The sequence below is a fragment of the Chaetomium strumarium genome, assembly GCF_033439665.1.
Source record: "Chaetomium strumarium strain CBS 333.67 chromosome Unknown B0T15scaffold_8, whole genome shotgun sequence".
In the NCBI taxonomy this organism is placed as follows: Eukaryota; Fungi; Ascomycota; class Sordariomycetes; order Sordariales; family Chaetomiaceae; genus Chaetomium; species Chaetomium strumarium.
In genome coordinates this window covers 798,288-822,504 of record NW_026944436.1, presented here as the reverse complement: position 1 = coordinate 822,504, position 24,217 = coordinate 798,288, and the positions used below count along the sequence as shown (strand labels likewise).

Sequence of the window (24,217 nt, the reverse complement as noted above, 5' to 3'; positions counted from 1 at the left end):
TCACAGCAGTCCAAAAAGATGAGCGTACTCAAGTCCTGTTTAAGCGTGAGTTGCGGAAACAACCAGTCAGACTTGGCTCTTATTCAGTGTGATACGCGGTTTGGAAAGTTTAACGCTGCCCATACCACCGATGCATCGCGCCGAGAACGGCTGATATACTGAGAAAGCCTAAACATCGCCCTATATATCATCGCATTGCACTCTCTGTCACTGCCTCTCTAGACAAACTGAGCTGCAAAGCCTGTGAAAGGTAAACAACTATACTACCAGACAAAAAGCCAAATGACTCTTGATAGTCTGGGTGAAGATAGAGTAGGTCTTCGCCACCATCAGTGATCCAACACCGAGTAGCAAACACGTGGCGTGAACATCGACAACCTGAGGAGGGCAATGGCAAGATTCCACAATCCGTAACAAGGTGTTTACCACAGGGGGAAAAGGATAGGTGCCGTAAAGCGATGGCTACCGGAAGCACGAGCTGCTCGGCACCGGTCTCCATATCCCATATACGTACCGTCTTATCGCTAGAGCTCGACGCGATGAGCTGTCCGTCAGGCGAGACGGCAACGGCGGAGACCCAGGAATGGCCCTCGACCACGCGCCGCGTAACACCGGTTGTCGCGTCCCACACACGCACCATACTCGTATTGTCGCCAGAGATAATAAGCCGGCGGTCGAGCGAGATGGCGACAGCCATGACCCAGTTCCTATGGCCCTTAAGCACGCGCCGCGTAGCACCCGTCGCGGTGTCCCACACGCGAACCGTGTTATCGAAAGAGCCCGATACGATGAACTGGCCGTCGGACGAGACGGCGACAGCCGAGACCGCGTCCGTGTGGCCCTTGAGCACGCGCTGTATAGCACCCGCCGCTATATCCCATACGCGTACCGTGTTATCGTGAGAGCCCGATACGATAAGCCGGCTGTCGGGTAACACAGCGACGTCAGAGACTAGGCAGGTGTGGCCCTTGAAGACGCGCCGTATAGCACCTTTCGTTATATCCCATACGCGTACCGTCATATCGAAAGAGCCCGATATAATAAGCTGGCCGTCGGGCGAGACGGCGACAGCCGAGACCGTGCCCGCATGGCCCTTGAGTACACACCGCGTAGCACCCATCGCTACATCCCATACGCGTACTGTGTTATCATAAGAGCCCGACACGATAATGTCAGGTAAGACGGTGATGGCCGAGACCGAGTTGGCGGGGCCCTTGGGGACGCACCGCTCAACACCTATCGTCGCATCCCACACGCGTACTGTGGCATCGTAAGACCCTGATACGATGAACTGGCTGTCGAGCGAGACGGCGATAGCCGTAACCCAGTTACTATGACCCTCGAGCACGCGCCGCGTAACGCCCTTCGCTATGTCCCACACGCGAACCGTATTATCATGAGAGCCCGAAACGATGAACTGGCCGTCAGGCAAGATGGCGACAGCCGAGACCGCGTCCGTGTGGCCCTTGAGCACGCGCTGTGTAGCACCCGTCGCTGCATCCCATACGCGTACCGTGTTATCGTAAGAGCCTGACACGATAAGTTGCCTATTGCGCGAGACGGCGACGGTAGTGACCAAGTAGGAATGGCCCTTAAGCACGTGCGGTATAGCACCCGTCGTTATATCCCATACACGTACCGTGTTATCGAGGGAGCCTGACACGATAAGCTGGCTATTATCCGAGATGGCGATAGCCAAGACCGCGTCCGTGTGGCCACTAAGTACGGACTTGGTAGCACCCGTTGCTATGTCCCACACGCGAACCGTGGCATCGTGAGAGCCCGAAACGATGAACTGGCCATCGGTCGAGACGGCGACAGCCGAGACTGCGTCCGAGTGACCATTGAGTACACGCCGCATAGCACCCGTCGTTGCATCCCATACGCGCACCGTCTTATCCCAAGAGCCCGATATAGTGAGCCGGCTGTCGGGCGAGACGGCGACGGCTCTGACCTCGTGCTTATGGCCCTCGAGCACGCGCCGCGTAACGCCTATTGTTGCATCCCACACACAAACCGTGTTATCCCTAGAGCCCGATACGATGAGCTGACCGTCGGGCGAGACGGCCACGGCCTCGACGAGACTAGGATGGCTCAGCGTCTTCAAGTGTGCACCCCAGTCTTCTGAGAGCGCCGGTGCGCGTAGTATCCACTTGGGAAGCTGATGAATGTAGAGCCGCCGAATAATGCTCGCTTGGGGACTGAAAACTAGCGCAGAGCAGTATGCCTGTAGCGGAGCCTCCTCGATGGTCTGGCTATGGCTTAACAGAAATCGCTTCGCATCGTGAACAAACGCGTTGAGGGGCAGAGGATCGTTCACAGATTTGCGGGCGATCTTCGTCCTCATTCTGCGAAAGCAGGTTTGATACCCGCTCGTGACGTTCACCTGTATGCTGTTAACATAAGCGCGAGAATCCAGGTCGGGCACACCTACGGGTAACATGCCCTCGAGAAGCTTGATCATCGCAATACCATCCGCAAGTCTACCAGTCAAGGCGAGGATTTCGAGCCAGGAGAGGAATCTAGAATGGAAGAAGTCGACGATTCCAGGGTGCTCTCTGGGATCTACGTCACTCTGCTCCAGATGGTAGACCCAGTACTGACACGCATACTGAACAGCGAAGGGGATGCTTTTGTCCACATCCGACCTGGGAATATCGCCAACTCGTGTACCCGGTCGTTGGAGGTCACACATGTTCCGCCGGAGGTGGCCCGACATGATCGCAAGGCAGCAGTCGAATAGCTTGCCGTGCGCCTTCTTGGCGTCAATGCGGAACATAGCATTGGAACATCTCTGTGGATCCAGGAGAAATTCGCGGAACGACGGGTGAAGCCGGATCAGCCTGCCCTCCTGTTCTGGAACATCCACAACCGAATGAAGTTTTCCTAGCATCGACTTGATCTTCCCCCTTGGCTCGGCGACCATCATGGCAAGGCTGTCAGGCGATAGCTCCTTGAAGAGCACCGCAATGGACCCAACAACCCGGCCGAACAGTTCTTGTACCCTAGCCGTCTCCTGCGTATCGAACGAGCCGCTTAGAGAGTATTCCAGGACGGTCGTATACATTCGGTCCAGCTCTGTTCCCGCCCTGGCTGGTAAGCGCTCGTCTGAGATCAGTTGGGCAAGTCGATCTCCAGCGAGAGGTCCTCCTTCGCGAACAAAGCGGCATATCGTGGCCGCGTAGATGAACAATCCACATGATTTCTTGACCAGTTTCTCGACCACGGCATCCGAAAACACGACGGCGTCTAGGCCGGAGGTCGGTGCCATTCGTCCCAGTTGGTATTTGTAATAGACCGTTAGGTCCTGATCGATGATCGACTGCTCGATATCGTGGAGGATTAAGTCTTGATGTGTGTCAGCAGCAATACTGTCGAAGGCGAGGCTGATCGGCTGGTCTGGTCGGCTTGTCACAAATACCCTGAAATCGACGTGCTCGACGGCCGCCGCTGTTGCCAGGCATCGAATCAAGAACGAGACGTCGTTGTTGTCACACTCGTCCAACGCGTCCACTACGATGACGAGCGGGTGCGGGAACGCCGCCTCCCTGCCCAGCTGCGCTAATGGCCGTAGAACCAGCTTCTCCCACTGGTCGTACAAGCCGAGCCCGCGGATGCGGTGACTAGAGGCGACCGCACCAGCAATGTGCCGGGATAGCTCTGGCGACGTCTCCGCAAGCTGGACGGCGACCGTCGCGGCGAACCTCCGTGTCGACCCGAGGTCACCTCCGCCTCTCGAGAAGAAGAAGCTGGCGCCGAGCCGCTTCTTGTCGCTGTATTCGCGGGCGATCGTCAGCGCGATCGTGGACTTGCCCGTGCCAGCCATGCCCTTAAGCCAGTACATCCGTTGCCCGCCGCCGTCTCCGTCGGCCCATCTCCGGATCTGTGCGAGGACGTCGCGCCGCGTGTTGGGCAAACAAGATGCCACATGCTGCTTGTTCGCGGCGTCGAAGGATGCTTCCGGGAGGCTGAGTCGCTCGAGCGATCGTTCTAAGGACGCGTCGGGGGCTAGTGGAGAGGGTTAATTAGTGAGTCTGAAAAACGAAAAGAGTCGGGAGCTGGAGAAGAATGCTGATGGTACGCACGATAGATGACATCGCCTAGGTGGATGCGCGTGTTGTCTCCAAACGTGTTTCCGCTTACGGCACGGTGCTCCATAATGTTGCAGTTGGTTCGACCGCCGGCGGGTTGTCATCTAGGCATGCAGGCTTGAGTCGACGTGTTCTGGCTAGAGAGGGACGCTGGTGAGGTAGGTATCTATATGAGACCTGCGTGTCGTCACTCTGACGTAATAAGTAGGCACAGCTCTGGCCGCAACGGGGAGGCTGGGTGACGCAGGCAATCATGAGACTCGTGTTCGCTCTCCCCCTGTGCTGAAGTCCTTAGCTGTCGGCAGTCCACTCTATAGATTCATCCTCTCCGGATTGTGTCATGATCACGCCCCTTTCTGGTGCAGATGAAACCAGGTTGACAAGGAGTTTTAATGTCCAATGCCTAACGCTACCCACCACAACCTCTTTTTCGTCCAACAACCGAGAGAAGAGTATGGAGTGTTATCACGTTAACGTTAACTAGTTAACTACTTCATCTTAGTTACATGGTTATGACGAAAATTGCCGACTCGCACCAGGAAAAGCACGCCTCTATTTCCAGAAGCACTCATTGAAACTTTTTGCAGCCTCGCCTCCCAGGTCGCCTGTCATGATTTGCACATCTTGCTCAAATTTGTTCCTAGCAATCGAGGTTTTTCGTCCAGCTACCCTGAGCCAATTCTCCACCCCGACGTTGCCCGTCATAATGCGCGCCTGGCCAACCGTGACATTATCGTAGATTAAGGTCTCGTTGCCGGCTGGCGCTGCACGGCCGGGCGTCGTATCGCGACTTTGATCAACAGGACCCACAATTTTCAAGTCAGAAGCGTCCAGTGAAATGGTCCCCCCTGCTCTCAAAGTCAGTCCGGGCTTGCGAGTCGTCAAAAAATGGACTTGGTGTACGCACCCGTCTGCTGCAGTCCCCTATTCTGCAATCGCTCAGCGAGGACGAGGTTAGTACCGAGCACCGCGTTCACCTTGTTGTTTGTGTCTTTGAGGATGTCGACTGCGACATAGAATCCCTCCTCAAGGTTCCCCATCACTCCCACCTGAGCGACGGAGATCTGTAAGACAAGCGTGTTTCTTCCCCTGTCTAGGCGATCGAGGATACCCGCGAGCTGTTTGTCGTCCTTGTCTCCGGACTTCAGTGAGTGGATCAGCTGCGAGATGGATCGTTTCTGTTGTTCGGCTGCCAGCGCATCTAAGAAGGATCTCAGCTCTTCTGCGACCTCTGTTATGGCCCGCACTTGCTGCCCTACGGCTGCTGTCTGGAGAGCTTTCTCGTCGCGCACAAGAATGAGGGAACGATTGAGATTATCCAGTTGATTAGAAAGGCTGTCAATCGTTTCAGACGCGCCTTTGACCCTGTTCCGTGCGTTCCGGATTTGCTGGATCACGCTTATCGTACTGCCGATCAGGCCGACGATGCTAGCTGCGGCTCCAATCCCATCCTGCGAACTCTATATTAGCAAAATCGACACATACTCAGACCGGTATGCGGAACTAATCATACCATGCTTTTTCCTGCTTCTAATATTAGAGGTCAGTGATGTTAACTGTCCACGACAATGGGCTACTTTAAGGGCTGCCAGATGGGTGCCTTCAGGTGCCCTTTATTAGCTCGGGAGTGAAGTGAATGTTTGCGGCCAGGCTACGTCATCAAGTGCGGCCAGGCTATGTCATGAAGTGCGGCGAGGCTACGTCATCAAGCCTGGATGATATGGACAAATGACAACCCGCTGGTATGCTTTTAAAGGAAAAGGGCGGGAGTGAGGGAGGAGGGGAGAGTCGGCATTTCCGCCATAACCATGTACTTGTTGCTAAACCACAGACACCTGCCCGGCTTGGTTTTCGTTTCTTTTTGCTTTATCCTTCTTGTTGTGCGTGTGTCTGTGTGTGTCTCTCTATGTGTGTCTCTCTCTGCCGGTCCCGGCTGAGTAGGGATGTACAAACGATGCAAGTATCGTCGACGCCTGCCAAATACAACCGGCATACAAAAGCCGCATGCTTTGGGGCTAAGAAGTCGCAGTCCGATCAAACCATTCCCTTGATATGGGCCAGTTTTCTGCTCTGGAAATTAGTCAGAGTCTCTCCTGAAATCATGTTTTTTTTTGGGATTGGATTTGCTTAGTGCCTGCTGTTCAGTGGCCTAAGGTCAATGGTATCTCAGTGTGCATCTGAGTGTGGCTGACTTGGAGCCGGGGATCTGGGTGTGGCATCCAGATGCTAGGATATGGCCAGGAGCCGGGATCTGGTGCATCTTAGCATGGCCTGGAGCCCAGATGTGCGACCCAGTGTACATCTTTCTCCATTTAATAAATGCAACCTATGTACAACGGAACACTCTCCAATTCAAGAGGCAGATGTCACAATGCGACCCAAGTCAGTCCACGATCCAGTTCCTGATCTACTAATATGTGACTGCAGTAATGGTGTGCTGGCAATCAGTCAGAGTATCTTCTTCATACATACAGAACCCCTACAGGAAGTCATCAGGACTTACTCTCGAGTCTTCGATTGCCTAGCGTTCCTTCAAACTGACAAACCGATGCGAAGACCGAAGAGCTTATATGTGTTGCTAAGCGGAAGCCCGACAATGATGTTCTTTGGATGCTTGCTGAATCCAAGTTATCGACATCCTGGCCGCTTATGCGGATTCTCGCCATAATTAATAGCTGCAGAAGCAGTTGCTCTCGAAGCGAGAGGGTTACATCGTATGAACATCGATACGGGGATACGTACTTTGCGGTGGTGTCTCCGAAGAATAGACTGAAAATCCCGGGACTACCTCCAAAACATGATATCACTTCATGCGGATTCATAGTCGATATTCAACGAGGGGGAATTATTAGAGGCAATGAAGGCTGGAGGGTGGTAGATTGCAATGAGCTATCCGCACCTTTTATCATAGCCAGAGCATCAGCGGAGCAGATGCTGTGGCTTTCGCAGTACCCCAATTTTTCATCGGTCCTGCGCGCTTTTGAAGTACGTTTCGGTGCAACCCAGATTGAGATCCAGAATTTTCTAGCATTGGAGTCCGCGGTGAATATTGCAACTTTCAGAGGCACATTGGACGGCTGGTTGGAAGGTGTTGATATATTTATTCATGAGCTTGAATGGATGCTCATCGAAAGAGTTATAATCCCAGAAGTCTGTTAGCTCTTTGGTACGTTATACAGATAGAGCAATACTTGGATTATTTGTTCACCCTACTATTGCTGGATGCCCTCGGGCTACTGGCCCTTACTCTTCTTCTGTGCCTCACTGGATGTCGAAAATAGGCTAGGGAAGGGGAAGCGATACTCATGGGAATGCCTGCATTCGTGCTGATACCAGCTCCTGTAATAGTTACGACCCTGGAGGTAACGTTAAACATCCTCGCGATGCTTTGTAACTGGAGATTGTCGTTCGGTTGCACATGGGTGATGGTAATTTTGTACCGAAGCGTTGTCCGGTTAAGGCTGTGATGGAGACTCGGAAGTTGGTAAGGCAAAGGCAAAGAAAAGGGCAAGGAGGGGAGGGAAGGAGACCAAGAGCGAGAGGGCATTATATACTCTGGAAAACTCCAGGCATCCCAGATCTTGACCACACCCGCTGGGTTCGGATGACGATTTTTTTCCGATCGATCTCCCCCGTGATACCCCAAAGCAAATTGTGGGTGGACAGGTGAATGTTCCAGCCCTAGACCCGCACCCCCTTTCCAGTACGGTAGCCTCCTGGGTGGCAGCTTGGCTATTCCGGCACAAACCACGCCGCCTTTCGCTTGATAACAGCCTGGGTGCAGCGTTTCTGGCAGAAACAACGTGCCATTGATTGACTCCGGACCCTACCCCGAGGGGTGTGACAACGGATTCGCCAAACCTCTCTCTTCGGGCCGGACACAGCGCAACAGAATGGGCCGCAACCGACTAAGGCTGTGGATGGAGCTGCTTCGGGGCAGCCAGTGGACGGAACCACCCTTTCAGATCACGAAGTTCCAGGAAGGCAGCGAAAGGCCCAAGGAGGTCAAAGCCTTGCGCCGAAGTAGCCGACATGCGGCCCGAGATTCTTCTACCTCGATCAGTCAGTCGGGAGAGGCCAGCTGTCACCTTCGAAAGATGGGAGAAAACGGGGTTTCGAATCATCACCATATGAGATGCCTCGGGTTGGTATAGCCGGTTCAGTTACTGCCGCCATCTTGCGAGACCTTAGGACCTGCGAGAGTTGGATGAGGACTTGTAAAAGAGATCAAAGATTTTTCAATGGAGATACCCGCTTATTTACTGTCAAGCCGCTGACTTCAGGCTCATGATCGTCTCCAAATGGCCGCAAATATTCCGTTGCCTAGCACCCAGATCTGGCCGAACCGAAGCAGGTGACCAAAGGCGTCAACAGACACATCGTCGCTCAAGGCCGCCCTGCCAAAACCCCCTCTCGGTGACTCCTCGCTGCTCCAACCTGGCACGGCTGGGCACGCCGTTCCGTCCCAGAGATGGCATTCTACTGGGCCGCGCCTTAGTAGTCAGGTTTTTGTCGTCGGGTAGGAACCAACCGGTCGCTGTCGCCACCCTATCACTTGTTGATCCTTGTCTGTTCCCAATTAAAGACCGGCCGCAACCTCCAGCTTTGCAGGGATATCCATCACCAACACCGCGAGCCACACTCCGTAAAGCGAGGGTCATGGAATTGAGGTTCTTGTTGCTCACAGAGTTGCGAGCTGATCCGTCCCTCAATGCCGGTGTCGAGGGGTGCGGCGGGTCGTGTTGCGTTGCGTCGCGTTGCATGTCTGAGCTTGAGCGCGGCATTTTTGCCATTGGTTAGAATACGCGAAACTAGAGCTAGAGGAAACGAAAGGAGGAGGAGGAAAGGCTGAATCGTGGGGAGGGACCGAGGGCATGAAAGTATTTATCGTCAAGAGTCGACTTCGCGATCCAGCAGCAGCTGGTATGCGGGGCACCATGAATGAGTGACAAATTCTGGGTCCGTGCACTGAACTGTGATTGGCGGATGCCACGGCCAGGCGAGGCGCGGCCGACCACTCAGAAAACGGAAGCTTCAACAGCAACACATGGATTACGGTGTCGACGCTGAGGTTGAGGTGGTGAAAGCTGTTCGTCCATGGTCAGGAGAGGACTAAAGAGCTTTTACCAGAATATGTAGGGTCGAACGGAGGCTGAGGCCGCAATGTATAGGATGCAAGCGCTGTGAATTCCACGGGCCGAAAAGATCCGGGATCGCTCCTCTCTATAAACGCTCAAATATCCTGGTAACACAAGGGTCATGACACATGGCGGCGTAAGCGATGAATCAGGCATGTCTTGCGTGAATGGTCACCTTCCTACCTCGACTTTGAAGCTGACCTTGCTTCGTAGTACCTCTCCCAACAATGGCTGAAGGAAGCTGTCCCCACTTTTAGGAGTCTCCTGTTGCCATTCGTCATAGATTAGCCTAGCCGGAAACAACTCCAACACACCCTGTCGCTATAGACAAGGAAGCGCGTTATGCCCGGAATAGGCTCGGGAGAATCCTAGAGCTGTCTTCCGAGCAGCCATGACTGTGTGGCGAAGCGACACTGGCGAGGCTTCAAGAGTCTCTACCATCCTGTGTGTTCAACTTGAACGGAGTGCAGTCGCGTGCATGTCTGGAGAATTTGAGTCAGTGATATCATCGAACTGGGAAATAAAGCCTGGACGTTTAAGGGTTTTCAAGCAGAGCAGGCTGGTCAGCTTATAGAGGACAAGTTCCTAGATGAGCATTACCTACAGGTTAACGACTAACTAGGTACCAGTACCATCATAATCACCCCAACCCCTCCACAGCCCTTCTCAAATTCGCCCTCGCCTTCTCCTCATACAACCCCCTGAAAAAATCAGTATGATAGATTCTTTCGCTCCCCAAGAAACCCCTTAAAACCTCCCCCCTCCCCTTCCTCCACCCCTCCTCATCGACCCAATCATACTCCTTCCCCACCCCCTTTTCATACTCCTTGAACTCTCGCTCATCTGCCCCAAGGATTGCCAGATCCAGGTCTAAAAACATCGCGGCATCACGCACCACAGCCTTCTCTCCCTCTCCCTCCCCGTCACCGGTAACATGGGAAAACCCTAGATTCTCAGCCGTGGGAACGGTATGCATCGCTGTAGCGAGAATCATAACACGGATGCGATCGAGCCGGACCGGATCGATGTTGGTGTCTCGGAGGTGTTTGACGGCGAGCTCGGCGCTCGCGGCCTCGTTGAAGGGCGGCTTCCACGGCGTCTAGGTCGGAAAATGCCGCGCGACGGGTAGCAAGTAGCTTGAGGAGGGAATGCACATGTGAGAGGGGGTGGTAGTGCCGTGTTGGGGAGGTGTAGAGGGCGGTGAAGAGGGTGAGAGTCGTTGGGGTCAGCAGTGACATGGTTTGTTCAGCTCTGTGTTTTTTGTTGGCGAGTTGCAGATTATGTGATTTTATCGGTGCTGATGTATATTCAGCTCGGCTTGGCGTGATAATCCCGATGGAGAAGATGGAGGAACGCGAAATGCTCCCTGCAGCTTCCTAAAGTCACGTGCACCCCTCACAGCCACTCCTCTGGCATCGAATCTAGACAGTCTCCGATCACTGTCAAGTATCAATGTGAACTCGAGGTCGGTCGTTTCAGACTGAAACCTACATAGTAGGGTAAGTGATAAGTGGACGGAAAGTTCCGAGACAAGTCACCAGAATGGATCCGCATGTTTGAAAGTGCTCACAGCATTGTTCCACTTCCGCCTCAGAGAAAGAGGATGATGGGAAAGAAGCAAGAAGAATAACAGCGAACGGACTGAGAAGAGAAGAAGCGTATACCGCGCATGGGATGAGGAGTGGAAAGGGTACAGCCAAGCCCTTCGCTACAGCATACAAGATCCAGAGCCCATAGATCTGGAATGCTTGGATATACAAATTCAGCACCTCATCTTTGCTCTACTTCTGATCTGCTAAATTTCACAGCCACAACATCAATCCACGATCTCCAAGCCTCGCCTAATCTACTCCCGCAGGCTCTCCAGGAAACGCTTCCGGATATCTTTCGCAATCTCAATATTATTCTGCGCCCTCTTCCGCGACGCCTGAGCCCTCCGCTCCAGCCACTGGTTCCGGTCGCGCACAAACTCCTCGAGCCTTTCCTCGCGCTGCTTGATGAGCTGCTGCTGCTGGCTTGTCAGCGGCCGGTCCGCAGCCGGCTCCGGAGGCGACGCAATGGTAGGCCTGTTCGGCAGACGCTGCTCAACAGGCAAAATATCCAACTTCGGCCCGGGCAGTGTCTGGTACCAGTACGCGGTCGTTGCCCAGTCATCCCTGAGGTGATTCGCATGCCCGTGCTCGAGCTTGACCGTGATCTTCTTGTTGAACCGGACGGGGTCGGCCAGGTGCCAGCGGTACGAGACCTGGTAACCCGGGACGTCCTCCTCGTGGATGATGGTACCGCAGAAAGGGTAGGCGTTCTTCTGCATGCCCCAGCCTTGGCTGAAGTAGTCCTCGCCTCCCGTGCCGTGCATGCTGGGCGGCCAGGTGTCGTCGTCGATGAAGATCATGTCGTCGCCCTCGCCCCACCACGTGCCCTGGTGGTGCAGCACCGAGTGGTTGCAGCCGATGAAGGTGCCCGAGCCGGTAGTCTCTAGGATGGTGTAGCCGTCGCCGGTCAAGTTGGGCACCTGCGTCTCGAGGCTATTGGTCTGCATGCTCTTGGGCGCCCAGCCGTTTGTGGGGTTCTCGCGCCGCCAGTGGGCGTGGAAGTAGAGGATCTCGTTGGGGTCGAACGGCGTGGGCAGCAGCTCGTAATCGATGTAGAAGTACTGGAAGTAGGCGTGCTCGCCCTGGTTCTCGATCTCGATCCGGGCCCGCTTGTTGAACGGCATGGTCAGGTAGCAGTTGAAGGCCGCCGAGCCGCCAAACTTCTTCTCCTCGGACGGCTTGACCGAGACGGTAAAGGGCAGCGACTGGAAGTTGGCGGCCATGGAGTGGCCGAGGCAGAAGAAGTCGCCGATGGGAGCGATGACGTTGGGCGTCTCCGAGTCGTCCCAGTACATACGGATGAGCACCTTGCGGTAGTAGTCAGGATCGCTATCCTCAAAGCTGAGACCGAGGGCGTTGTGGATCTCCATCATAGCCACGCCCGACTTGGAGTAGGGGATGAGGCCCGGCCCGAGGATGCGGCGGCAGGTCTGCACGAACCACAGGTGCGTGATCTGGCCGGGGCCCTCGAGGTCGGCGAGGACGGCCGTCTCGCCGGGCTGTACCACGAAGGCATCTTCGTTGAGCCCGGATTGGTCCCAGCTGGAGATGCGAGCCGTGCGGGCTGTCTTGCGCTGGGCGACCGACGACAGTAGATCGCCTCGGAGGATGGAGGGAGTCGCCATGTTCGGTGAGGGGGTTCAAGGTATTGAGTAATGTACGGAATTGGGCTTTATGGAGTGTGCTGCCTTCTGAAGCTCTGACTGACTGACTCTGCCGCTCTGCGAGATGTTGAGTGAATAAAGCACGTCACACGAAACCGTGGCATTGACATCTTCTCAAATTTATACAGGTATTGCACCCTTTGGCATGCTGCGGAGGGCATTTGATCTGCCATTCCACCTAGTGAAGCTTAGCATCGCGAACCCCGCGTCAAGGTGAGAAGCAACTACACGTGGAAGGTGCGATGTCTCTGGGTTGTCTTGGCGGACCCACGAGTTTAACGCTTGATGTTTGTCGCGTGACTTTTGGTTCGCGGAGCTGCTGCTAACTCCGCGTGCTTCATCTTCAAACGAGTCAGATGTAAAAGTCCTGCACATTGGGAATGTGTGCAAGAGCATGCGGAGCTGAGTATATCTCCGCGAGGTATTGAGCATGCACAGCAACAGGGTTTGATGCAAGGGGATGGGTAAGCAGGCCTCATAGGAAGTTCCTTCTTATCAAGTTATCACATGCTCCTGAATGTGTAGATAACATACTTGGTGCATGTTGTTTCTTTTCTGTGCTAAATGAACCACCGAGGAAGCCAGTTTCCTTCTTTCACAACCTGCCTTGTCTCAACCCTTTCTGTCTGTCCACCATGGACCTGACCTCGAGATCAAAACAACAACCCCACCCCAAACCGCGGATGCATTTCACCGCAAACAGCTGGATCAACGACCCATGCGCGCCCGGCTATGATCCGCACACGAAGTTGTACCATCTCTTCTACCAATGTGAGCTGTTCCCAACCACTTGTTCTTGAAAACCTGAATCTGACATTTTTCGCATGCAGGTAACCCGACCGGTTGCGAATGGGGCAACATGTCATGGGGCCACATCGTGTCCCGCGACATGGTGTCTTGGACCCAAGCCGACGTGTCGCCGGCCCTCATCCCAGACCAACCATACGACGCCCAGGGGGTGTTCACCGGCTGTTGGATCCCTCCCATCGACGACGAGTCAGGCAATACATTATGGGTCGCTTATTCATCAGTCAAACACCTCCCCTTTCACTGGACCACGCCGCCCTACCCTCGCAACGCAGCTGGCTTGGCTATAGCATCGTCTCGTGACGGTGGCAGGACTTGGACGAAATCGGCGCGGAATCCGATGGTGGCGGGGGAGCCGGGTGGCCTGAAGGTTACGGGATTCCGGGATCCGTTCGTGACAGAGCTGCCTTTGATCTCAAACACAAGTGACAGAGGGTGTGTTCTCTATGGGCTCGTCTCGGGCGGGATTCAAGACTCCGGCCCAACCGTCTTCCTGTACGAGATCCACCGCGACAATCCAGAACAGGAATGGAGATACCTCGGCCCTTTGGTAGAATTGCCATCGAGGTTCCAACCCTCCGAGAAATGGAGCGGGAACTTCGGCGTCAACTGGGAATGTGCCAATCTCGTGGCGCTGCGAGCAGGCCCGGACGTTCGACATTTCCTGGTTATGGGCGCCGAGGGGGATGTCGAGAAGGAGCATGTGCGGTCATATCAGCGCCCCGCCACGGCGCCTTCGCGGACTGTGAGGGCTCAGTTGTGGATGTCGGGTCGTCTGCTCCCGCCTGCCAGCGGCGATGGCGTGCGATTCCAATATGAGTCCGGGGGATATCTCGACCATGGACCGTACTATGCTGCCAATTCGTTCATGGATCCCCAGTCCGGACGCACGATTGTGCACGGTTGGAATCCCGAGGAAGACCTAACCCTAGGCGCCGCTGCAAAGAAGGGGTGGAACGGGTCTCTTGCCATTCCGCGCGAGATCTTCCTCCTCCGGATCCCGAAAGTCGTCGGGGCGCTGCGGAGCGCACTGCAGGATATCTCTCCCTTTGAGCTCATCACTGAAGAGGATAGAACAACTACTGTCTTGACCTTGGGTGTGCGACCCATTGCGGAACTAGAGCAGCTGCGCGAGTCAAGTCATGAACAGCACAGCATATCCGCCATTGCCCTACCGGAATCAGACGCCATCACACGCCGGGCCATTTGCCAGACAGCGTCCACAAGCTGGGAACTCGAGGCGGCCATTGCAATCCACCCGGGATGTGAAGAAGTCGGCTTTCACCTGCGCCACAATGATGATCTCTCCATTCGCACCATGGTGACATTCTCAGTCGCAACCGAGACGATCACCGTCAACCGCCATGCCTCAAACGACGACCCGACAATCAACAAATGCCCGGACGCGGGGCCTTTCACTCTGCTTACAACACGCTCCGCCGAGGGGCGAGACAGCGTAGAGAACCTTCGCATCCGCATCTTCTCGGACGGGGACATCCTCGAGGTATTCGCCAACGACCGTTTCGCGCTCGCGACCACGGTGTATTCTGACCCCAGCCCAGACTTGAGAAGTGTGACGGCATTCGCAACCGGAAGCGTGGGCAGCGCCGTATTTGAGAGTGTCACCGTATGGGACGGACTGTAACGGTAACCGGACTTGCAGAGTCGTTGTCACGGTTGAGAAGACACGCCTCTGCCAGCCGATCTGTGAGGGTGCGGTGCAGTAGGGATAGTGACGGGCTGGCTTGCACAATGCGCATGTCGACCGACCGCGTCGACTGCAAGGAGGCTAGCAGGTGCGGCCAGTCCACGGCACATCCGTCTCGCAGACAGGGCGTGCCCGCGGCCTGGATGACCGCCATGGAGGTCATGAAGATAGTGGCGTAGAGTGTCCAGCGGTTGACAATACAGTCCCTGACGGCCATCAACATGCTGGGCACACACTGGATGTACGCGTGAAAGAATCTCTCGCTGTGCTCGAGGATTTCTGCCGAAGTGGCCCGGCCGTCCTGGATGCACTGGTACACGGCCGGCCAGTAGATGGAGATCTTGCAGCAGTAGTACTGCACGCGCAGGAAGTTGCTGAGCGGTTCCACCTCCAGGGCGGCCGCCAAGTGCCGGAAGTGGACCGCCTCGGGCAGAAAGCTCTGCCACTCGTCGAGCTGTGTCTCGAGCTCGAGGGCGATGGCGGGGGCGTAGACGAATTCGCCCCGGGGCGTTCTGCGGATGGCCGTGTAACAGCGGTGTAGCATGCGCCGCATGGCGATCTCGGCGAGGAAATATGCCTGGGATTTATCAGAAATCACAACGCTGCCGTCTGCCGATGCTCGACTGACGCTGCTGCCGGGAGACGCGGTGATGGTGCCGGGAGAGCCGACATCGAGATCAAACTGCCACGAGCGGCGCCCGTCAGGCAGCTCGACCTTGTCGTCGTAGTTCCATATCCCGCTGTCCACCATGTCGAGCTGGTCGCGGAGCTCGCTCTCTAGCAGTAGCACACCCCAGTAGCACCTCTTTGCCTGTTCGTACAGCTCCCCCCTGCCCTCGTCCACACACTTGAGTAGGTTTTGCACCTTGAAGGAGGCAGTCATGGCATAGTCGTAGGCCTGACATGGCCGGGAGAGGCAGCAGTGGTAGATGCTCAGGAGAACCAACGACTGGATGCTCTCGATGCTGTCATCGACGAGCACGACCGGCAGTGATGCCGTGGCAGCCTCCAGATACAGTGCGCTGCGATTTTCGCAGCACGGCGATGGCGCCCCCCCTGTCCGTAGCGCATGATCTTCCTGCGCAAGAGCACCCACCGCGGCGACGGCAAGCACGAGACAAGACTCCGGACCAGGCGTCAGCGGACCCGAAAGCACGCTAATGTAGCGCTCCGAGAAGCCCGGGCGGAGGATCGGGTACCAGATGTGCACATGGGCGGAGAATGCATCCAGCGCCGCGAGGGCTTGCTGCTGCTGGATGAAGCGCAGTCGCGCTGCGTGGCCGATGCCGGCAGACGGTGCGGTGTTTCGCTCGAGCCGTACCAGCTCCCGAGCAAAACCCGGACCGAGACCGAGCACCTCCATCATGCAGTCCGTCACCAGCAGCTGGAACGGCGATCGCTCCACCCCTGTCACGGCATGGCTGCTCTCGGCGTGGCTTTGGTCATCCGGGTCCACGGCCGGGGATACTGGCTGTTGTGGGTGTGGATGCGAGGAATGCGCAGCATGTAGTGAGCTGGTAATGTAATCCAGCCGGCGATTGATGGCGGCGAGCTCGGCCTCCACTCTGAAGTATAGTTTCGTGTCAGGCGTCGGACTCGGGCATTTCGTGTAACTTAGTAGTACTAGTAGTACCTGAAATACTTGGTACTCACCTAGACGCGGAACTAGTCTGGCTCTGCTCGTAGTAGCACTCCAGTCCGCGGTTTCGGCAGTAGCCACACGCGGGTCTGCGCCTATCGCATCGCGTCCTCCTCACCCGACACGCGTTGCAGGCCGTCGTGGTTCGGCTGCGGCTCTTTGGTGGACCATCGGCTTTCCGCGCCGGTGGATTCGCCTGGTCGGATTCGACCCCGAAGGGACTCGGCTGATCTTGATCCGCCATCATCAGACTGCAACCCGGATGCCGCTTGCCGTTGGGATTCTTGGAGCGGGGACGGGCATGGAGAATCCGGGGAATCTGGGGAACTGTTCGGTCTAAAATACCTATCTCCGCTGACTCGCTGAGGATCCCCTTTCCAGCGGGGACGCTGGACAGCTGCGCACTGAACTAGTGTCGCGGAGATATTCAGCACTCCGCTAGTCCGCCCGCTGTGGAGATCGCCCTGGCAGCATCCGCTCCAGCCCCTCGAGGGATGTGCACGTATCCCCGGACTCTGGATCGCCCCGGATCGGCAGATCTCGCGGGGCATTGGTTCTGTCCCGCAATTGCTCATGCGTCGCTAGCTTCTTAGCTCGACCCGGCTGTCTGGATCTGGGGAAGTTCGTTGATGCTCCAAGCACTATATGTAGTAAGACATTCGCCTCCATCATTCGCCTCCGTCGGACTTGCAGCATGCCCCCTTGAACCCATTCGCACACACACCTGACGCTGCTCTTGAGTCTTGAGAAAAGGAAACGATACTGCCCCGTCGCGAATATCAACTTCTGCAAAGGGGTTTCAAGATGACTCTAATACACGGGTAATCAGAGCATATAACTGATCCACCGGATCACCTTGGTCCGGAAAGAGCCATACATACATGGGTGGAACTGACAAGCCTTCTTGCTACAGGATCGACTACTCGGTAGTCAATCCGGACGATAAATGGAAGATACTAAAATCGCAGTCGCGGTTTGCGCTCTGGGGTATGTCCGCAAACAGTAGTGACTACTACTTACTACTCAATACCACTTGTCTAACACTTAGAACCCGGGTACTACAGCCCTCCTGATCTCGTCCGGCGTCGTCATGCAAGGCTTTGACATCGTAGCCGGCGGCCAGCTCGCTGCGTTGCCGGAGTTCAAAAAGCAGTTCGGCGTGCTTCAGCCCGACGGCAGCTATCTGATTCCGGCACACTACCTCTCGGCCTGGAACTCGATCGCCCCGGCCACCGAGATCGTCGCCACCTTCATCTTTGCTCCGCTTCTCGAGAAGTTTGGCCGCAAGTGGGGCATCCTGGCCGCGTCGATCATCTCGGCCGCGGGCGTCATTCTCCAGCAGCTCGCCCCGGACTGGCAGACACATCTGGCGGGCCGGGGCGTCAACGGCATCGCCATCGGCATGATGTTCACCATCTCGCCGCTGTGGATCGGCGAGACCTGCCGTCCGGAACTCCGCGGCTTCTTTCTGTGCTTTTTTAATACGAGTATCGTCTTCGGCCAGTTTGCCATCGTTGTTGTTTCTCAGGGCAGCAGTCACATCTCGGGCAAGTGGCAGTGGTGGATGCCCGTCGTGGCTATGTACATTTTCCCCTGTAAGTCGATCTGATTGGCGCCGTGTGCTACGCTTTTGTGACAAGACAGCTGCTAGACTCCCCTCAGTGATCCTAACGGCAGCCTGGCCCTTCTTCCCGGAGTCCCCCTACTGGCTCATCCGCCGCGGCCGACGCTACGATGCCAAGAAAGCCCTACGGCGCATCTACGGCTTCCCGGAACAAGAATTCTACGAGATCGAAGTGGCCCGCATGGAAGAGGAGATCCGCCTGACAAGCGACCTGCATGGGCACGTCGACGCCAAACCCCCGAGACGCATCCTGGGCGTCAACGTGGAACTCGAAGCCGAGTGCTTCGACGCGACCAACCGCAAGCGCACGTTGACCGCCATCTTCGCGGCCTCGGCGCAGCAGATGATTGGCGCGACATTCGTCATCGGCTACGCGACCTACTTCTTCGAGCTCATTGGAATCAGCAACTACTTCGCTGCCTCAATGGCGCTGTACGCCGTCATGCTGGCCGCTAGCATGTCGGCCTTCCCCTTGACCGAGATCTACGGCCGCCGGTTCCTGATCGTCGGCCCTCAGTTCGTGTTGTGTGGCATGCTGCTCATCATTGGCATCCTGGGATGTATCCCGGACAAGGCCAAGGCGAGTTGGGGCATTGTGGCCTTGCTCTATGTGTGGGCGCTCATCTACCAGCTTTCCATCGGCGCGACGGGGTTTGTGCTGGCTTCTGAGATCGCGACCATGCGGCTCCGGGCGGCGACGCAGGGTCTGATTACTATCACGAATTCCATCTGGGGCCTGATCATGCAGTTTACCGTCCCGTACATGATCAACCCGGATGCCGGCAACTTGGGTGGCAAGGTTGGATTTATCTTTCTAGGAACCGGGCTGCTGGCTGGCATCGGGGGATGGTACCTGTTTCCGGAGACAAAGGGGCTGTCATTCGAGAAGCTGGACGAGCTGTATGCGATGAAGGTGGCTCCGATGTTCTTCAAGAAGGTCGCAGCGGAGAGTCTGGCGAGGAATACTCCGGGAGAGCTTATTGACAAGGAGGGGGCTGTCAGTGCGGAGCATGTCTAACTGGAGACTTGTAGAGTAGGATTGTTCTTGGTCTCCATTTCGTAGTGTCTCTCGGACATAACCACTTATAGTCTTCGACGTGCGCTGCGGTCTAGGTAGCAAACATACAGGGCAGTTCGGTTTCCTCGCCAGGATTGCACTGCTGCTTCATTAGGGAAGGGAAGTGACTGTACCTCCTGGGAACCAGCGAACTTAAACTCCATGCGCATCTTATCTCGTAGGCATAGCCTCAGCAATCAGTCCCCAATCCTCCTTCTCTAGGACCGCTTTGATGGTATCCAACCTCCTCGTCAGATTCCAGATGACCCCAAGCAACCACTGCAAGTTCAACCTCCCCGCCTCAGCAAGCTCCAACGATCCCCTCGCAATCCGGTCCTCAAACCCCTCCACCCTCTCCTGTATCTCTTCCACCCGCTCGCGCACCGTCTTAGCCACGCCAAGCAGCATGACGCGCTTGACGGCCACGTCCAGCTCCCTATTCGGCGGCCGATAACTCCCTAAACTCACGCGTATATCGTCCGAAAGGTATAGTGACGGGTTAGAGCAAATGTCGTACAGGAGGTTCAGCTGGCGCCAGTACAGTGGGGCAAGCGTTATAAGACGCGTGTAACCCGTATCGTAAAGGCCGTAGGCGAGATACTTACGGGCGTACACCGAAGCCAAGTCGAGAACGGCCATATATTGGTCGAGACCTATGGAGCCGTGCTGGCTGAGCATAGAGATTAGCTTATTGTATATCCCGTGGACCGCGGCGTAACATGCATCCGGACATCTCTCGCCCTCGCTGGTAAAGACTAGGGTGATAGGAGTTGCCGGACCCGTTAGGGGAAAGGTCTTAGGGAAGTTATCAATGTCGTCTATAGTATATGGCTAGCTAGAAGAGAGAGATGTGCCCTATATATTTGCAAGCGATCAGTGGCCATCTTGTTCGATCTCTATATAAGCTGGGTATGGCTACCCACCTCATTTGCTATGCCCTCTAGGGAGAGTAAAAGCGGAGGTTCCTTGGGCCAACCCTGTACTAGTAGGGGGTCAACAGCGGCAACGTCAGGTGCGTCCGCCTGGTCAGACATTACCTCCTTGGTCCCAACCTGCACTTAGGGGCTGTTACTCGCTTTCTGCTTGCCCCTTCTCCGGGAGATGCTATACACGTATGACGCGGGGTCTGCTGATGCAGCGCACCTTCGACATGGGTTCCCTCTCGAGCATTTGACCCTTGCCCTACGGCACGCGTTGCAGGACGTATTATACTTCCGCGTTACCGGCTCTGGAGTCGAGGTGCCATCCGCGGTGATGCGATCATTGGGATCTCCGGTCGCATGCAGGGAATTGACCTTCCATCGGGAGGTATAGGCTATCGGTACTTCGCTGGATACTGGCATCGATCGTTGAAAACGGTGGGATCATGACATCGTGGATGTTGGAGAGGCGAGGTTAGTATTTATACTACGGGCGCGCTAGGCCGTATAAGCACGCGGTTCGGACGCAGCGCCATATCTGATTAGGAGAGTTGCTAAACCCGGCAGGTGCGATAGCGAGTTCTATATTATAATGATATAACGTATCTTATAAGCGAGCCGGCCATATAAGCGAGCCGGCCATATAAGCGAGCCGGCCATATAAGCGAGCCGGCCATATAAGCGAGCCGGCCATATAAGCGAGCCGGCCACTTTACCCGCGACGCGTCACTTCCGCGCTTAAAACCAGATTTTCTTTACAACCTAACATGCCTTCTTCTTCGTACGAGGCTAGGATAAACCTAGCCCTCGAAGCGATATAAAAAGACCAAAAACTAAGCATAAGGGCTACAGCGAAGTACTACAACGTTCGACGAACAACCTTGCAAGACTGACTAGCGGGCCGGCCTACACGACGCGATACTACGCCCAACTTGCGCCGGCTCAACGATTCCGAAGAGAAGGCTCTTATTCAGTATATAATTGAGCTATCTAAGCGAGCTTTTCTGCCGAGACTGCGTGGTATAGAAGATATGGCCAACCAACTGCTATGTGTACGCGACGCGCCCTCTGTCGGCAAGCTCTGGGTATATAACTTTGCCAAACGCCAGCCAGAGCTCCGGATATATTATATATATCGATACGATTACTAGAGGGCTAAGTACAAGGATCCGAAGATTATTAGCAAATAGTTTGCCCTTATACGGAATGTTAAGGCCAAGTACGGCATTATAAATGATGATATCTATAACTTCGATGAGACTGGGTTTATAATAGGCATTATCTTCCTAGGTATAGTGGTTATAACCTCGAATGGCTGTGGCAAGGCGAAACTAGCCTAGCCTGGCAACCGCAAATGGGCGATGGTGATCCAAGGCGTTAATGCCCTTGGCTAGGCTATCCCTCCATTCATTATCTTAGCGGTATAGTATTATCTCGCCAACTAGTATCAAGAGTATAACCTCCCGGCCAACTGGCGTATTGCAACCACCGAGAATGGCTGGACTACTAATATAGTAGGCCTTGATTGGATCAAGTACTTCGACTATTATATAGCGCCTTAGACAAAGGGTAAATACCGGTTATTGATCCTCGATGGCCATAAAAGCTACTACTCGACTGAGTTCGAGCTCTATTACTAGTAGAACAATATTATCACGCTCTATATACCTCTATATTCCTCCTGCCTCCTCTAGCCACTTGATATTAGCTGCTTTGGGCCATTGAAGCAGGCGTATGGTCGCTAGATCGAGGACTTAGTACATATATTCATCAACCATATAAGCAAGCTCGAGTTTCTTTATACCTTTCGCATAGCCTTCTTTGCTTCTATTACTAAGAGGAATATACAGGGCAGTTTTACAGAGGTTGGCCTTATACTATATAATCTAGAGAGGGTGCTTTCGAAGCTAGATATCAAGCTTCGTATACCAATACCCCTAACCTCACGGCCGGGCATTATATAATCTTGGGTCTTCCAGACACTATACAACCCTCGAGAAGCCGAGTCATAGTCAACACTTATCAAGACTCGCATTGCCAACCATCAAAATAGCTCCCCGACTTCAATATTGGCTGCTATAGACCAGCTTATCAAGAGTACGATGGCTATAATGCACTAGGTGGCCCTCCTTCAGGCAGAGGTGTCATTGCTCCGCAAGGCTAACGAGGCGCTAAGCAAGCGCCGGAGAGCCAAAAAAACACATGTGCGGCTTAGAGGATCACTTACTGTGCAGGAGGCACAGGAGGTGGTAAGCTAGGGGGCTGTAAATGGGGAGGAAATGTAAGAAATACAGCTGGATGGTAGTAGTGCTGGGGGGGGTCGTACGAAGGTTCGGTGCTGTGGTGTGTGCAGCAAGCCTGGCTATAATGCCCGCACTTGCCAGGAGCGTGCAGAAGGGTTTGATTCATCTGTTTCTGATATAATTATTGTTAGTTCCTAGTGTTGTTATTTTATGATTGAGGATATTGTTGGTAGTGTAGTGGAGAGTGGCCGGCTCGCTTATATGGCCGGCTCGCTTATAAGATACGTTATATGCTTATATGTTAACTATTATAAGCACTGCTAAGTACTAATAGCTACGACAGGTTAAAGTCAGAGCACTTATTAGCATTGTGATCCCTATAGTGCAGTATCTACTAGACTTGAATCCCTTAGATATGTCATCACTGTATTGACACGAATCGCAGCAACCTTGACTTTAGATTGTTTACTACTAGTAGTTACCTTCTCAGTCTGCCCCTGAATTTTGTTGAGTCCCTACCTATGTACGCTTACCGTAATCCTCCCACCCCAACAAAACTGTGAAACGCAGCAGCAGTCTCTGTTTCCATCACACCCCCCTCCCACCCCCCCCACCCCCCTTAATCCTCCCTCTCAGGCGCGCGCAAATCCCCGCCCCGCTCCATCAACTCATGCCGCTCCCCGTCCTCGACCAGCTCCGCACCGACCACATCCCTCCTCTCCTGGGGCCCAACCCTGACCCCAGCACAGCGCGCCACAAACTCACACAGCATCTCCTCCGCCTCCTCCGCATTCCCGCTCAAGCTATGATTATCCCCCTCAAAAACATGCAGCGTGCGATCCCCCGCGCCATACTCATGATACAACCGCTGACTGCACCCGACGCCCAGCGTATTATCCCCACTCCCATGCAGCAGCATCACCGGCCGCGGCCTCATCCGCCTGATCCCCTCCACCGCATCCGCCGTCTGGCTCGCGATCGTCGCGGCGCCAACCACCTTCCTCCTCCCTTCCTCTTCCCCACCGCCCACGGTGTAGACCACAGCCCCGCCGAACGACCAACCCACGAGCACGAACCGGTCCAGGCCGTACATGTCGCCTAGGTAGGCCATGGCGGCGCGCACGTCGTGGCAGCAGGCGTCGGTGCGCGCGGGGAAGCGGTAGTCGAGCCGCAGCGCGGGGATCCCCCGCCCCAGCGTGGCCAGCTTGCACGCCAGGGACAGGTAGATGGACGACGGGCCGGCCACGCCGCCGCCGGCGCCCGAGAGGAGGATCGCGGCGGTGCGGTGGTGGTGCGGCGGGAGGGCGGAGGCGGGGTTATTGGTATTGGTATTGGTACTGGTGGTGGTGGTGGTGTTGACGAAGTCCGGCGGCAGATGCAGAAAGCCCGGCACGAAGCCGCCCTGGCTGTCGTCGACTTCGATCGAGAGGGACTCGACCTGGCCTGTTTTGTGCGTCGCCGACTCGAGGCGGGTGAGGTGCGGGGGCTTGGCGAGGCCGGCGTATTCGTGGATGGAATGGGGCCTTGCCGCGGGATGCGGCTGCAGGGCGGCGGCCATTTTGGATGTTACTATTAGGGGGCTGAGGATGTTGCGGTTGGGTTTACATGTGGATAGAGAACAGAGAAGTGTGAGTCGCATCGGATGGATGTTGAGAAAGGGCAATGTAGGGGAGGGGGTTATATCTTGGTGTTTACCGCTTGCAACAAATAGGGCAGTACAATGAGGGGGAGCAG

The 24,217-nt window shown here is 55.3% G+C and overlaps 8 protein-coding genes across 8 annotated transcripts; 2 read left to right on the top strand and 6 right to left on the bottom strand.

The window, feature by feature from the left end:
• Positions 1-187: 187 nt before the first annotated feature.
• On the bottom strand, positions 188-4,200 carry B0T15DRAFT_441970 (WD40-repeat-containing domain protein; the record flags this gene model as incomplete). Its single annotated transcript, XM_062865931.1, has 3 exons — positions 4,086-4,200; positions 2,435-4,008; positions 188-2,386 (listed from the first exon to the last, which is right to left on the bottom strand). The coding sequence occupies exons 1-3, from the start codon at positions 4,156-4,158 to the stop codon at positions 188-190; spliced, it is 3,846 nt and encodes a 1,281-aa protein (XP_062717587.1). The 5' UTR covers positions 4,159-4,200.
• A 217-nt stretch (positions 4,201-4,417) lies between these two features.
• On the bottom strand, positions 4,418-6,393 carry B0T15DRAFT_578059 (uncharacterized protein; the record flags this gene model as incomplete). Its single annotated transcript, XM_062871082.1, has 4 exons — positions 4,418-4,939; positions 4,999-5,523; positions 5,605-5,621; positions 6,284-6,393. 4 exons carry the CDS (start codon positions 6,391-6,393, stop codon positions 4,644-4,646), a joined length of 948 nt encoding a protein of 315 aa, XP_062717586.1. The 3' UTR covers positions 4,418-4,643.
• Positions 6,394-10,764: 4,371 nt separating this feature from the next.
• B0T15DRAFT_544675 (uncharacterized protein) lies at positions 10,765-12,916 on the bottom strand. Its single transcript, XM_062870097.1, has one exon. It carries the CDS (start codon positions 12,444-12,446, stop codon positions 11,076-11,078), a length of 1,371 nt encoding a protein of 456 aa, XP_062717585.1. The 5' UTR covers positions 12,447-12,916; the 3' UTR covers positions 10,765-11,075.
• A 204-nt stretch (positions 12,917-13,120) lies between these two features.
• On the top strand, positions 13,121-14,617 carry B0T15DRAFT_515051 (glycosyl hydrolase; the record flags this gene model as incomplete). The annotated part of the gene is made up of 3 exons (XM_062868156.1): positions 13,121-13,256; positions 13,316-14,389; positions 14,448-14,617. The coding sequence occupies 3 exons, from the start codon at positions 13,121-13,123 to the stop codon at positions 14,615-14,617; spliced, it is 1,380 nt and encodes a 459-aa protein (XP_062717584.1).
• Positions 14,618-14,878: 261 nt separating this feature from the next.
• On the bottom strand, positions 14,879-16,981 carry B0T15DRAFT_323815 (uncharacterized protein). Its single transcript, XM_062864083.1, has 2 exons — positions 16,654-16,981; positions 14,879-16,565 (listed from the first exon to the last, which is right to left on the bottom strand). The coding sequence occupies exons 1-2, from the start codon at positions 16,884-16,886 to the stop codon at positions 14,915-14,917; spliced, it is 1,884 nt and encodes a 627-aa protein (XP_062717583.1). The 5' UTR covers positions 16,887-16,981; the 3' UTR covers positions 14,879-14,914.
• Positions 16,982-17,443: 462 nt separating this feature from the next.
• B0T15DRAFT_497518 (general substrate transporter) lies at positions 17,444-19,281 on the top strand (the record flags this gene model as incomplete). The annotated part of the gene is made up of 4 exons (XM_062867274.1): positions 17,444-17,460; positions 17,553-17,626; positions 17,704-18,234; positions 18,302-19,281. The coding sequence occupies 4 exons, from the start codon at positions 17,444-17,446 to the stop codon at positions 19,279-19,281; spliced, it is 1,602 nt and encodes a 533-aa protein (XP_062717582.1).
• A 105-nt stretch (positions 19,282-19,386) lies between these two features.
• On the bottom strand, positions 19,387-20,354 carry B0T15DRAFT_323856 (uncharacterized protein). Its single transcript, XM_062864084.1, has one exon. It carries the CDS (start codon positions 19,996-19,998, stop codon positions 19,492-19,494), a length of 507 nt encoding a protein of 168 aa, XP_062717581.1. The 5' UTR covers positions 19,999-20,354; the 3' UTR covers positions 19,387-19,491.
• Positions 20,355-23,102: 2,748 nt separating this feature from the next.
• On the bottom strand, positions 23,103-24,041 carry B0T15DRAFT_497516 (Alpha/Beta hydrolase protein; the record flags this gene model as incomplete). Its single annotated transcript, XM_062867273.1, has 1 exon — positions 23,103-24,041. One exon carries the CDS (start codon positions 24,039-24,041, stop codon positions 23,103-23,105), a length of 939 nt encoding a protein of 312 aa, XP_062717580.1.
• Positions 24,042-24,217: the final 176 nt, after the last annotated feature.

Excerpts from the sequence above, each read along its gene's own strand:
- B0T15DRAFT_544675 (XM_062870097.1), bottom strand. The coding sequence starts at position 12,446 with ATGGCGACTCCCTCCATCCTCCGAGGCGATCTACTGTCGTCGGTCGCC.
- B0T15DRAFT_323815 (XM_062864083.1), bottom strand. The coding sequence starts at position 16,886 with ATGATGGCGGATCAAGATCAGCCGAGTCCCTTCGGGGTCGAATCCGAC. Across the intron at positions 16,566-16,653 it reads CAGACTAGTTCCGCGTCTAG|AGTGGAGGCCGAGCTCGCCG; the intron begins GTGAGTACCAAG and ends ACTATACTTCAG.
- B0T15DRAFT_323856 (XM_062864084.1), bottom strand. The coding sequence starts at position 19,998 with ATGCTCAGCCAGCACGGCTCCATAGGTCTCGACCAATATATGGCCGTT.